This window comes from Macrosteles quadrilineatus, unplaced genomic scaffold (assembly GCF_028750875.1).
Source record: "Macrosteles quadrilineatus isolate MER2022 unplaced genomic scaffold, UCM_ALF_1.0 Scaffold_8__2_contigs__length_117827958, whole genome shotgun sequence".
In the NCBI taxonomy this organism is placed as follows: Eukaryota; Metazoa; Arthropoda; class Insecta; order Hemiptera; family Cicadellidae; genus Macrosteles; species Macrosteles quadrilineatus.
Window position 1 is genome coordinate 57,000,314 of NW_026542601.1, and position 15,422 is coordinate 57,015,735.

Consider the following 15,422-nt stretch of genomic DNA (forward strand, 5'->3'; position numbering starts at 1 on the left):
TTGTGCTTTACTGTTTGGTTAAATAACTAGGGGACAATTTATTGTTTATGATTAGATCGTATTATTTGGTTAAACGAGGTTTTAAATGACTGTATTAACGGGAAACAAATTGTAAACAAAACACGACCTCTGCATAAACCGTACATGAACTAACAATAAAATTGTCTTCAGCTGTTCCATTAGGATGAGAAATCTACTAAGGAAGTATGTTTTATCTATGGTATTAGTTTATCACTATTGAACTCACGTCTAAAAAGTGCAATTGATAGTACGGGTCATCCTCCAATATTATAATGTTGTACTCGCAAGCTATCTGGTAGATTTCTTTCCTTCTCTCCAGAAGAAGATTTCTGCCGGTTGGGTTGCAACCAGTTGGGTTAATGTACATCAACTAAAAAAAGTATGAAGATTTGTTATTTTACATCGGTATTCTGAGGTAACTTCAAGCCAAGAAATTAACAAATGTATAAACCAAAGACAAAACTGCTGATAATGGCTTAGGCTGTATTGGTAATTAAAAATATAAATTTTGTAAGCAAAAAAGGTGAAATACAACATAAAAAAATCAAATGCTCTATCATGCAGTGCCACGATTTAGGTAGTATGACTGCTTCAAAGACTTCTGATACAAGATTTTTTAAGGAGGTAGAATTGGAGTTTCCAGTCAGAGTCAAAAATTGAATTCATGTCAGTCCACTCAAAATAGTCAGCTGGGATCTAAAAATGACTATGAATGTTTGTGTTGCTGCATTGCATTGGTAGGTACTTTATTGGTTACACAGCATAGGATAATTAAGTTAGTATTTCCTGGACCTAAGAAAATGTTGTGGGGAGTGAATCATCCTTTAAAACATCACAAATAATAGTAAATCATATATGGTTTAGTAGTATAAAACTCATAAACTATGCTGATGGATAATCATTTTCCTTCAACGAAACTCCTTTAAGCTAAAAGCTTAAAATATTTTATACCTAAAGTGAATCATTAAGTACTCATATCAATCATAAAAGGCAATTACTAATATTATTTTTTAAAGATATAGTACGGTCAAAGCTGTATCCTACCAAACAGTTATTGTACCTTAGGCATTTTCTTGTTTTTCTGCTTCCGTTCTTGTAGTATTTGTCGGAGTAGAGTGGGTTGAATCCCGTCTTTGTCCTGCTGCATGGCGATGTATTCTGGCTTGTAAGCTCTCAGCTGAAAATTTGTTACTACAATTAGTGTCAACCTGGATTCAAGCAAGATAATTCTCCTAAGTGATACTATTTACCAGCCAAATCAGCTACAGGATCAAATCAAATCAAATATTCTTTATTTGTAGTTTCATCAAGAAATTACAATGGCGTCATACTGAAAGCAAACTATTCAGATTTAGTGTTTCCTAGTTTACACAAATACCCCCACAAGATGCTTCCTAGCTTGCAGTTACAAGCTCTAATAACAGGTCATGAACCAAGCTTACTTAGGCTTACCTCTTTGCACTGATACAACCTTTTACACATACTGCCATGCCTTACTTTAATACTAGCAGTGGTACCACAACACCCACAATTATTGTTTAACACACCAGCCAATGTGAAGACAACCTTTCTTGGGAATTTATGCTTGACAACAGGTTATGAAGAGCCCAGGACCTTGTTTAAACACTTACTGCGTCAGCTGAGCCAGGGTACACAGGTATAGGGATGATGATCGGGTCACCCTCGTCCAACAGAAGGTCGAAGGCTGAGGCCATGGGCTCACTGCCACCACAAGTAACTACCAGACCAGTGTTTGACCAGTCTTGTGGTCCATGAGCTTTGTCTTGCAGTTCTTGGAGTTGCCGCACTAACTTAGTGTGCCTGTAAATAGAAAATATAATTTATTTACAAATTCATTGAGAACTTCAGGGGCAAAGGATATTATACAATTAGTGGTTTTAATAGGTAACATGGTTGGTATGTTGATTACAAAAACAGACCATATTTTAAAGTCATGTTTGGATGAATTCTTTTTCAGCGTAGAAGGGGTCTTTCCAACAGCCAGTATTGTGATTGTTTGCTGTTACCACTCTAATCTTAGCTACAAATACTGTTGGGTAGATTCAAAATGTTGGAAATTTACTCTCCTATTTCTGCTTTTTTATTTCTTAATGCTTTTTGAGGAAATGAGCACTTGGAGCTCTTTAGACGAAGAATTGAACTATATCAACCAATGATCCTTGTATCTTTTTACGAGTATGTTTTATATCTATTTATTGTTAGGTACTTATAAACTGGAGTAGGTGTTATTAATGGTACGATGAGATTAAATGCAGGAGCTACAAAGATATTATTTATGAATTTATTGGGTATTTTAATGAGCCTATAGCATGAAGGAATATTGATAGTGTTTATGTCAATTAAGAGGTTCATTGCATTTTTGCAGGAGGTTCTTATAAGTATTGAGGATGTTTATGTCCATTAAGTGGTACAGTGAGTTCTAGCAGTGCTGTAGAGAGGAGCATTGAGACTGTTTCTGTTCATTAAGTGGTTTATTGAGATCTTGCATGACGTTGAAATACCTACTAAACGTCATAATTTCTATCAATTAATACAAAGACTTCTTTTAGCGTTGTTGTGTACCTGGTTGTAAACAATTTATCAAAACAAATATATTTATAACAATAGTATCTTTTGAGTTGAGTACGTAATGATTTCTTGCATGACAGCATGAGTCACATTTTTTGAAACAAAGCTGACTGCCGATTGCTTTAACCAACCTTCTGGGAATGTAACTGACAGCTTGCAGACATTTTGCATTCACTAATGTCTATTCAAAGAAACACCACTGTTAGTGTACCTGTTAAAGGTTGTATACTTAAAGGTTATTTCTTTATTTTCAGTTATCTTATTTTTTGTTCGATCTGTTTGTTTAACATGTTACATGTTTAGAAACAATGCTGTTTGAACAAGAGATGACTACCGATTCCAGTTACCAACCTTCTGAGAATGTACCTGACAGCTTGCAGACATTTTGCTTTCTCCACAGCCTTTATATTTCTGTTCAAAGTAACAGTTAGTGAACCAGTGTTAGGTTTTCTACTCAAGTGGAGTGAATTGTTTGTATTGAATTTGAGTGAATAGGGTAGAGTAATTTAACCTCAGCGGACGTATAGCGGCATCACTGCCTGCTGGTGATGTCCATTGCTGGTTTGGGTATTTGTGTTGTCCACTCTTATGGGCAGATCGCTGTCATGTAAATGAGTCTATTTCCAAATGTTCCTTTGCCTGCACTGTGTGAGGGTAATTTCTGCTTTTATTTTTTATGTGTTTCCAAAAAAATTTTTATAACAAATATAGTTACAACAACAGTCTCTTTTTATTTGGTACTTGGTTCTGGAAGAAGAAAAATTACTGCGCTTACTCTGAAGGAATCTCAATGGTCTTGATTTCTTCCTCGTCCTCTGTAAAATTGTATTTTTACATTACTTTTATTGATGTTGAAAAAGGCACTGAAATAAACTTCGTTACAGTACTGTTGATAATTTGTTCTCTTTCTGGAAGAAGTAAAATTATGTCCGCATCCTCAGATGTAATCTTAATAAAGGTCTCAGTATCTTCCTCATCCTCTATAATATTGTAATTTTACATTACTCTTATTGATGTCTTAAAATTCACTGTAATTGTCTCTTAATAGTTAAGTACATAATGTCTCAAGCTGGAAATACACCTGGGTGAACAAAATTTGACTGAAAATTTCCGTTACCAACCTTCTGGGAATGTAACTGACAGCTTGCAGACATTTTACTGTTTGCAATTTCTATTCAAAGAAACACCACTGTTAGTGTACCAGTGTTAAAGGTTGTATACTCAAAAGTGCATCCTTAAACATCTTAAATTATTAGTAGTTTTCCATAATAATTTTACTATTTTATTAACCTGACAAATACTATATTACTGCAAAATAACATTTAGAGAGATTAATAAAGGTAAACTATTCATTAAAGTGTTCATTTTGTATTATCCATTCCCTCATTAAATTGACATTTTCAAAAGAACATGTCTTATGGGGTTTATGATGAATACATGTTGTCAATGGTTTATATGTAGATCTTAATACATTTAAAGATGGGCAACTGTAGTCTTCTATGTTTAATATCCTCTTGTCATGAATTAAGTTTTCAACAATTGTCTGTTTTTCTAGTCCTTTACCAAATATTTCTTCAAAGTCATTGGTACAGATTTCAAATATTCTTCTTACTTCTTTATAATTAATGTAACCATCCTTCCCGTTATATCCATGATGTTTATTTTCAAGCCAATTTGCAACTTTTTGTTGGTCTTTAGACAATTTAAAAAAATTATAAGGTGGTTTAAATGTAAAATTTTGAATAGTTATTGATGTAAATGAAAGAAATACAATTTCCTTAATAACAAAATCATTAAATTTACCTCTAAACCCTTGAAGATCAACAATAACTGACTTGGAGTACATTCTGTTTACTAAATGTGTAAAAGTGTTGGTGTTCTTTCATAGTCAGCAACATGAGATATAGCATGTACCTAAATGTAAACTATATGATAAAATCTGAAATATAACCTCTATTATGGTGTATTCACCTTTTTATCTCTTTATCTGGTTCCTTGGTGGTCCATTGTCAAGAGGATTTCCAGGTCCTAGGTAATAGAAGCTGGGTATAGTGAGTCCTGCAGATGGCCCAAGTCCAGAATCCTTTATTGGAACATCTGGTGATAGGAGTTCATCTTCCTTCCCTCTTCTTTGAATGAAGTCGAGGACGATCCGTAAACCACGGTCTTGTGTTTCTTTCTCCTGGATCACTGTTCACTATACCATGTTTAACACTAAGCACAAGTCCTAATGTCTTATGTCTCTCTGCCATAACCCCTAGACCAACACTTATATGTCTTTTATTCTACATCTGGCCATTTACGTGATCATCTGAAGGCCTGTGTATACACAATATTTAGTAGTGATATACCTTGGACAGAAGAGCATTAGAACAGTTAATTTTATTATGTAATCAAACGTGACTTTAGGTTGAACAAAAGGTGATTGCGTTACACTTTTAAAAACATGTTATATTACCACCAAAATCAATCAATCAATACATCAATCAGTAATCAGTCAATCTAACAGTCAGTAATCAGTTGGTGTAAAACAAAGGGAAACTCATCATCTTTTAAATAGTTTTAGCACCAAAATCAGTCAATCAATATATCAATCAGTAATCAGTCAATCGATAAAACCAATAACAAACAGTAAATTCAGCCGATCAACCCTTCAAGCCACAACCCCCCTTAAGTAGTGTGTGCGTCGACGCCACATCCACTCCATGGATATGGAATAATGGAATAATGGAGTACAATGGAATATGGAATAATAAGGCATATTTTTCTTTTAAAGTTTTTCATGTTTGAAGTTATTCTGGAACATCTAAAGCTACCAGACAATGAAGTTGATGGATTTGAGATGTTTATTGCTGGATACCATTCAATGATTTGAGGTGGACACGGAGTTGCCATTGGATGTTTTTTTTTGAAAACGTTTAGGGATCTTGAAATGGAATTCTTGTATTAGGTTCCAAGAGGTTTTAAAGTTGTTTATTTGTACTAAGCAATATATTGAGGGCGTGCATGAGGCCATGAGTCACATGTTACAACAAAAAATACTGATGTAGGCCTATAATGAGGGTCTGATCTAATTCAAATCAAATCAAATAAATTTATTGACACAAAAATAAACGTTACAATGTTTATAGCAGTAACTGGTGTTTCTTCAATTACAAAAATGCTTATAATAGACAATAGACATTAGAGAAATTTCTTTATTATTATTTTCTTCAAGAAATACAATAGTGCCATGTTTATTAGATCTCTTGCTTTACAGGTATTTTCTGGTCTTCTATCATTATAAGAGATTAACAAATTCTAAACATGTCGTCCACAATATCGTTCCATAATAAAATACAATAAATACCTACTCAATTCAATGATATTGTGGTGTTGATTTCCATTAGTTATCTTTGGGGGTTGGAGAAGGTTTGGAGGTACATTCATCCTGCGTAAGCTTGATCACTGATAAGGCAACAGTGTAAACTTTCTCTACCCCTCTAACTGTTCTAAGAGGTTTTTAAGTCATGTATTTTTATCAAGCATTTCATCAAGGACTTGCATGAGGTTCTGATATATTAGATGTGTTGATTCCATCTTAGAGGAGGTTCTAATATGGATTCCGTGTTTATCGGCAGTCAGAGATGAATAGAGTTTCTTGTAGTTTTGTTTGAAGTAGTATACGTAAGTGTTTATTTCCATCATGTAGTACCTGAGTTCCAAAAGGAGGTTCTAAGAGGATTCCAATTGTTCATTTCTATTCCTACATTGAATACGTTTAAAAGGTTCCATGATGTATTGAGGGTGTTTATTTAGACGAAGTTGCAAATTAAAACTTAATAAACACACACAGAATCAGAATCAGAGTACTTCATTCTTGAACATAGAGTACAGAATAGGCGTCAAACATTACAGAGATTTGAATATAAAACAGCATAAAGTTGTTGGGCTTTGAGGCGCTGTCGGAAGTGATGGTTATATGGCACAAAACCGTCAGATGCAGACAGCTGCTGATGGTGAAAAATTACAACTTTGAGTGAAAAACCTTTAACACTGGCGGTACACTGACAGTGATGTTTCAGAGGATGAAACCATTGGGTATGTATAGCAGCATTGGTCATCCCATGCTGCTTTGACTGTGGTGAATTGGTTATGATGCTAGTCTAGTGAACAGCGTTCGGGACTTTGGTGCGGAGGGACGGGTTCAATTCCCAGCATTCACAAACCTTTAATGGGTTTGAACCAATTTCCTTTGAAAGCTTTTTGACTTAACCAACTTAGACTGAGATTTAAAATGCCCCTTATATATCGTTGAGTCTTGTTGTCGTTGGTTGCATGTTCACTTGCTGCCTGATGGTGATATGATGTCTATTGTTGGTGATGTAGATGAACTCACATTAAATTCATTAAAGTGACCCATCAAATTTTGAACCAGTTTTTAATTTATATTTTGTATTTTTAGATTACAAGGGTATTGTTGTTGATATTATAGTGTCACACACTGTGTAAACGTAAAAAACAAATTTTTCAAGTTGTCTTGTGGAATAATGTCTATGTTTCTATTTGATGAGATGAGGCATTTTATAAATCTATTGAATGAAGTAATACTTAATATTTATAAACTTTAACCCTTTGCGGTCGAATGGCGAGTATAGGTCCCCACCCGTTATTTTCCCGACTGCTCAAATGGCAACCTATAATTGCCAAAAAATGAACAAAAATTCGACAAAGGGTTAATATACAGATAGACTGGAGAAGCACATCTCTTGGGTACAGGCCTCAGATAACGGATCAAAGGCTCTGCGAATGTTATTACTAGCGTAGTTGATTAATTTTTGGCTTTAAGTAGACCGGCAGATTTCATGTGACACGCTACTGGCCAGAGAGGTTTGGCGCCCCTCTACCCATCCTTACACCCTTAGAATTTTCTCTTCCTCGCACCCACAACAGGCAACAGACATAAAACTTATTCCACCCCTGGGCCATTTACTAAAGCAGCTCTAGCTTGAAGACTAACACTGTTGCCAAAACTAGGATATTGCATTCCTAGAGAGTTTGTATGAAAAAACACCAATGTTTTTAGATGCACTGGTCCTATCACAAATGTGATGATAAAAATAATTTCAAATCAAAGCTTAATTGTCAATAGAAGATATTGCCTCCTCTTCCCTCTTTGTTCAGTGAGGGGAGGAAAGAATATAATAGAAAGAAAAAAGAGTCATATTTTTACTCTTTGATCAAATAGAGAACCATAATCACATACGAAATGAAATGAAATGAAATGTTTATTCGTCACATAAGTTTACAAGATTGTGATTTTCACATATAAACTTATGACATGTCAATACTACTTTACTATCTAATAATACCTTGTGCTAAATTCTTAGTTTTTATCAATCCATAAAACCTAAAGCTAAGTTTTTATAAAATCATCTAGGGAATAAGGACACAAGAGAATGAGATAAGATTTTAGTTCTTTTGAAGGATGATATATTTTCTTCAGTTTTAATTTGATCTGGGAGGTTATTGCAAATTTTCCTACCCATGTACCATGGCGATCCTTCATACAGAGCTGTTCGATGCACAGGATATTGAAGATCATTCCTGTGCCGGGTGTTATATTGATGAGTGTAATTTTTCAACACAAATTCCTTATAATTTCTTTTTACAAAGATGCACAGTTGAAAAATATAAACTGCATAAATTGTCAAGAGTTTCATCTAAATAAAAAGGGGGCGGCAAGAGGAACCGGACATGGTCTGGTATCAGCTAAAATTCTAACAGCAATTTTTTGTAAGATAAAAATATTCTTGGTAATGGGGGAGCTGCCCCATGAGATCAGATAATACCATGGGAAGACCTAGACATAAAATAAGAATGATACACAGCAAGAGCTGCATGCAAACCCGAAGACTATATATATTAGACTAGTTATATTAGACTAATTACACATAGACATTAGACATAGTTATATTAAGACTAGTTATATTAGTAGTGCTTTTACTAGAGATACTTTAACTACTTTAAAAAATATATTAAATTTGATTACAACACAAAAATCACTCTATTGTCTTACTAAAATAAAGAAAAGTTCCTCAAATAAGCTCTAGAATTACCCAGAGGAAGGCATGTATTGTAGAGCTGCCTCCAAATCTTCCCCGTCTATGTTGTAGCTGGAACCATCTTTCAGTCTAACTGACACCTCTTGGAAAGGAAAGGTGTTTACGTTCGGAACTCCAACCGCAAACTTGATTGTGTGAGGAGGCATCTGGCTGATTGTTTTTGCTGTAAATGTGATTTCAAATAATGTTGTTTTCACTGACAAAAATGTAAATCTGAAAAAAATAATTGGAGTGATAATTTTAATCTTTGTTTGAAGTTCATTTTTGATGGTGGTGATTTTGTAGTATTAGATTACTGTTCTAAAATTTTTTTCTACGAGGCATGTTTTTTAAGTAAGTACCGTTCTTAAATTTCTCCGTTGCAGCGCTGCGATTGGCATTTTGGACACTTTCGCTGTATATGTGCATCTATTGGCAAGCCCTAGCCGGAAATTCGACAACAATCCGGCCGTGTTTACATCCTGTATCGAGCATTCAAAATGGTGCCGCCAATTGAGACTGCCGCCGACTGTGAAGTGCGCGCTGTAATTAAATTTTTATGTGCTAAAGGTGTGAAAGTCATTAAAATTTGTCAACAGATTAGTGATGTGTATGGTGAGAACATTTATGAGTGACGGAATGGTACACAAGTGGGCATCTAAAGACGGCCCCACCAATGTTCATGATGAGCAACGCACTGGGTACTGGGGACAGTGACGCTGCCCAATGCATTTACTGTTCAAATAAAAACAGTATTTGAACAGTATATACTTTCACACCTTTAGCACATAAAAATTTAATTACAGCGCGCACTTCACAGTCGGCGGCAGTCTCAATTGGCGGCACCATTTTGAATGCTCAATACAGGATGTAAACACGGCCGATTGTTGTCGAATTTCCGGCTAGGGCTTGCCAACAGATGCACATATACAGCACAAATGTCCAAAATGCCAATCGCAGCGCTGGAACGGAGAAGTTTAAAAACGGTACTTACTTAAAAAACATGCCTCGTATACTATTAGATTTTCAATGTACTACTTTTTGTTAAATTGAGCAACTAACAATTTTATATCAGTAAACCTGAAAACGTTAGGTAAAATTTAAAAAAAACCATGGTTTTAAGCTCACTTATTTCTCTCAAAGCCGATGGTTTCCTCCTTTTTGCTCTGGCCGTTATGAAACTTTCATAGTCTGTGATTCTTTTAAAATCTTCCTTCGAACTTTGACGAGATGCATTGGCAGCACCACGACATTGTTCTTGAAGAATTTTCAATGCTTCAGACATCCTGTGAAATTAAATTGGGTTTCTTTAGAATAAAAATAATAATTAAAAATGCTCTGATAAGTTAAGGAAAGAGACTTGATTGACTTAAAGAATATTTGAAAGTCATTTTACAGGATTAAATCGTCGCCTAAGAAACAACACAGCCTAAGTGACAGGAAGCAAACTTTCCAGGAGAGCGAAAAAACCTTACTAATTGCATCCATGATAATTTAAAAAGTTGGCATTACTTCGGATTTACATTATAACCTATGAAAAAGAGTTTATCAACCACTTTTGTGAGTTTTTTGTTTATTTTACCATTTTTCTGGGAGATAGGCGGTATTGACTCTTTTTCTGACAGATTTAGGTGGTTTTGCCTTTTAATTTTAGTGAACATCAGTGGTATTTCTATCATATTTAAAGGTAATAGGCAATATAAAATAACACTTAAATGGCTTAAAATAAATTTACTAACACGAAAAACTGTATAAAACAGACATTTATATACTGTAAAGGCTTTTAAAAGAACAAAGTCTTCTTTATAACCAATTTTAAATCAAAATAAAACTAAGGGCTTTATTTTATTTTTAAGTATACTTTTTATAAAATCTTTTTCAGTCAGCTAGTTTCAATAACACTAAGAACAGGAACAAGTTATTTGTCAGCTTCATAAAGGATCCCATAGTGACACTATCACTGATACCAAGACACTGTCATCAAAAACACGACACTATACTTGTTATCAAGACATTGTCACTGATAACAAGTCACTGTCACTGATGCTAAGACACTGTCATTGACAAAAGATCCTGTAAGTGATAACAAATACACTGCCACTGATAACAAGCCAATGACACTGAAAACACACTGTCAAACAACAAGACACTATCACTGGTAACAAGACACTATCACTGGTAACAAGACACTATCACTAACAAGGACATGTCATTGATAAAATACACTGTCACTGGTAACAAGCCAATGACACTGAAAACACACTGTCACTGGCAACAAGACACTATCACTGGTAACAAGACACTATCACCATAGACAAAAAGAATTAAATATAGACCGTCAGCTGTGCTGCGGTTACCATAGCTTCTGGCGCACACCACTTGGAGCGCCATGTAGTTACGGCATACGCGCTACGTAAACTACAGCGGTGTGCGCCGGAACCTATGGTAACCATGGTAACCGCAGCACGGCTGACAGTCTATATTTAATTCTTTTTGTCTATGCTATCACTAACAAGGACATGTCATTGATAAAATAAACTGTCACTGTCACTGGTAACATGAACAAGGCACTGTCACTGATAACAGACACTATCACTGATAACAAGATACTGTCATTGATAAAAGACACTGTCACTGGAACAAACCACTGTCACTAGAGACAAGAAGCTGTCACTGGCAACAACACAATGTTGCTGTTAACAAGACACTGTCATTAATTACAAGACACTGTCATTAATTACAAGACACCGTCACTGATAACAAGCCAATGACATCACTGATAACACACTGTTACTAGCAACAAGACACTGTTACTGGTAACAAGACACTGTCATTGATAACTGATAACAAAGCACTTTTACTGATAACAAGCCATAATGACACTGATAACACACTGTCACTGGCAACAAGACACTGTCACTGATAACAACACAGTAATAACGTGATCTTGCACATTTTTCTTAGTTGAATGCACCTAAACAAGATCTATGACATAAAAATATCAACTGATGCAAACTTTGTTTTAATGTATGGAAACTTTCAATCCTCAGACTGTCTCACTTAAATAATTTTATAAACCAATTATTATTTTGTCAAATCAAGCTCTCTAACGCCATAACCACAATGCTAGACTGAGGGATATTGGCGGTGTTGCCTTATTTTAAGAGCACCACATAACCCCGCCTATCTCCACTTAACATTTTAAACTATTGATTGTACTATAAACATGGTATTTTTTGTAATAAGACAGTAACTGACACTCGCTGTAAGTCTTTTAAAAAGCAAAGAAAAACTTAGTTATAATTAAAATTTGACTTAGTCGATTAAAATAACAAAAAAATGACATCACCACCAGGATGAAAGAGCCTCTCTCATTGACAACCATGTTAGAACTGGTGGACATAGGCAGTGTTCTTTTAGCGAGTAAGATAGGCGGTGTTAGAAGAAATACGATAGCAGCGAATTCTGTTGGATTTTCACTAAACTACATCGCAAGGACGTGTAAAATGCATAGGTTTCCATAGAGATACAAAAATCTCAATTTTGCCAAAAATTTCACTTAGGCGGTGTTATTTCTTAAGCGACGTAATGCAATTATAAATATTAATATGTATGATAAACTTGAGGCAATAAAGAATGGTGAACTAACAACAGTTGATACGGTAGTGCTTACCGTTACGAGGGAAGGTAGAGGGGGTTTTATAAGATTGTTTTAGTAACACACTAAAAAATTTATTTTTTTGCAAAGTACCAAAATGTAGGACATGAAGGAATGGATTTAATGACCCTGGGTTGAATACAATGGTGAAAAAGATCAATCAGAATTTTGTACTTGATATTAATTTTAATTTTTCCAGAAGTGCCGCAGTCAAAATACCCTTACACTAAGAGATGTATTTATAATACAATTGCAGATTTTTTAAAACTACGTTATATTGGTGAAACGCTATGTTATGGTTTTTTTTTTTTTTTGTACACTACATATATTTAGAACTTGTTGCTTATCCTCATAAACTAGTAAAACTCAAGTAAAATACTTACAATTTGTGGACTCTTCGAGGTCCTAAATTCTTCAAGCTTTTATGCATTCCAAGTTACACCACAGGACTAATTTGGGAAAAATCTTGAAGGCTTTCAATAAATTTACTGAAAAATGTATTCACCATTATTAATAACCTATCATATTTAAATATTTGATGGATACCGGTACCTCAGAAGCTAAACATTTAATTTCTCTCATTCAATTTTGTTAATTATAACTTAATGTTTACTATTTTATTTCTTATATTATGATATTTTAATTCGGACAATGCACCTAATATGGATGTACCATAACATGTAAAGAATGTTATGTGCAAATAAAATATGTCTTTGTCTAAGCAATCTTAGTGCAAATCTGTAAATAAAAATTGGACTGTTACAGAAAATGAAACGTTTAAAATATACAAGTCCGTATTTTACTGTTGACTAATCATTTTGACTTACCAAATCAGTTAAGTTTAAACCCTACTCATCTATCACTGACACAAATTCATCACAGTTCACCATACTTTTATTGAATCCACAATAGACAAGGAAAAAGTGCTGAACAAGAAATTATCAATAGGTTGATAACAATACAAACACGAGTCCAATTGTGTAAAATAAAGAATTCTGCTGCTGAGATAAAAACAATATTATATAACACTAGCTGTGTGCCCGTTCTACTCACAGGAATCTTTATATAGTAGTCAGTTGAAACCTTCTTATTTAAAGAACAGCAGTTGTTGGTTTGCATATTTTCAGATATGCTGATGAAACTATTATATATTAACAAATACAGTATCTGACATAATTAGAAGGAAATGTGAAAAAATCACACAATGTTGGGTTTTTGAACGTTTTAAATTTATTTCCTAAGTAGGTAGGCCATGTAGGCTACAGTATTCTAGGTAAAAGTACTGGTACCTATCAAGGATAGTCGTTGGATACCTATGACTATTGGTACAACTTAAATCAATTAATTATCAATCATTGAGATGGGGACGACACCTAGGTGCGTATTTTAACCCAAATATGAGTCAAAGACGAGTGTAGAATGGCGTGAGATGATCTGTGTAGCTTTGCTACTGATTAATATCAGCTATTTCATTATCAAGGATCATTTATTTAAACACCGATCAGGAACAGCTGGGTCCAGTTCCGAACAATCCAAAAGCTACTGACTTTTCAGGATCAAAACGGTGACCTTTTGATTGTTAGGCGAGAACCATAACCACTCAGACAGTTTCCAATAGTCAATGCTCGTACGTAAAGATTAAAAATTGACTATGAATCCAAACAACACTGAATCTTACAAAAAGACCTGCTTATGTAACACTGTTTTGGGAACCAACTGTTTAAATAGTGCATGCCTTCAATCTGAAGAGTGCTGGTTCGATTCCAAGTGTTTACAATATCATCTTGGTTATTAGACCAAGACACTGTTTGTCTTTCAGCTATCTTTTCTAACAGGTCGACGTTAGATAGCAACAACGGTTGGGACCGTTTCTTTACTAATTTTAATAAATGCCATTAACATAAATAGACACAATAAAAAAGGGAAAGATTAGTATAATATGTTTTACACTAAAATCACTTAGTCATAAAAATAACTATTCATACCTAGATTTTTTTCAAACGAAATTTAATTTGTTTTGCACTGGTTGCATGGTCTAATTAAGAAGATTATACTATGAGTAAACAAATTCTGCTCATTTTGCTCCGTATAAAAACTTAGCCCTATTTAGTTCAGGAAAAAAATTAACAGATCAAATCAAATAATAAATTGACAAAAACATTACATCAAAATGCCTTAATCTACAACACAACTAATTCTTAATTTACTAACATACCGGTAGTTAAACAATTAAATTTAACAATAAATGTTCAGTAGTATTGGAAATAAGTTATTTTAGACAATTATGTTGAGATAAACAATTTCTGAGTCCTATATACTTTTAAGAAATTGGTTAAATTTAAAATTGTTTTTGGTGTTAATTGCAATATGGCTACAGTATTATATTCTTTACACCAACAAGAAGAATTCCAAATTCCTTTGGTTGAAATCTGTGGTCAAACCAGACTTAACGATACCCCAGCATTTTCTGTATATACAGGACAAACTCTTCGGTGTAAAACAGAATGCAACAAAACATAGGTTCAATTTTCACTACAATACTTAAGACTTGGTGGTATCAAACACAATGTTTAAACAATTCGACAGTAGCAGTAGTGGATACAACAGGTGCATTGGTGGGTGTGTAATACCCATTGGACCTTACTTCCTTACTTCCTGTTAGTTTGTTTGCAGCTTTAATTCTCAGTGTTAAAGCAGTGACAGGTGCATCAAATTCTTTTACTATGTTTTGTGCTTCCATAGACTTGAGTATTATTGCTCTTATCCTTGCCAATCTAGTATTTATGGTAAGTTTTTGTTATTTTGGTCCTATTCTTGTGATTTTATTTAGTTTTACAAATATTCACCACTGTCTAGTATTGTTTTGCATTGTAAATAAACAGTATAGCTTGTTTTTTTTTACATTACATTACATTAAATTTACTTGCTGAAGTAACGGGCAAAACTTTCAAAAATTACATACAGAAGAGAACTTTATAGAATTGTTGGTCTATAAAAGCTTACGATTACTTTTCTTTTGATTTACTACTTCCCATTCACCTCTACTACTTCGTTTCAATCGCAAAGACAGT

General features: G+C 34.2%; 1 protein-coding gene across 2 annotated transcripts in view; it reads right to left on the reverse strand.

Annotated features, from left to right (window-relative positions):
* Window positions 1-13,259, reverse strand: part of LOC129001184 (kynurenine/alpha-aminoadipate aminotransferase, mitochondrial-like) — a 42,072-nt gene extending 28,813 nt beyond the window's left edge. For both annotated transcript variants that reach the window (XM_054428396.1, XM_054428395.1), the window contains exons 1-7: window positions 13,179-13,259; window positions 12,735-12,839; window positions 9,822-9,979; window positions 8,709-8,877; window positions 1,653-1,842; window positions 1,082-1,198; window positions 248-391 (exon numbers count right to left, since the gene is read on the reverse strand). In XM_054428396.1, coding sequence (XP_054284371.1) covers window positions 248-391; window positions 1,082-1,198; window positions 1,653-1,842; window positions 8,709-8,877; window positions 9,822-9,979; window positions 12,735-12,781 — 825 coding nt within the window. In that variant the 5' untranslated portion in view covers window positions 12,782-12,839; window positions 13,179-13,259. The remainder of the gene's footprint in view (window positions 1-247; window positions 392-1,081; window positions 1,199-1,652; window positions 1,843-8,708; window positions 8,878-9,821; window positions 9,980-12,734; window positions 12,840-13,178) is intronic.
* Between the last annotated feature and the right edge of the window lie 2,163 nt (window positions 13,260-15,422).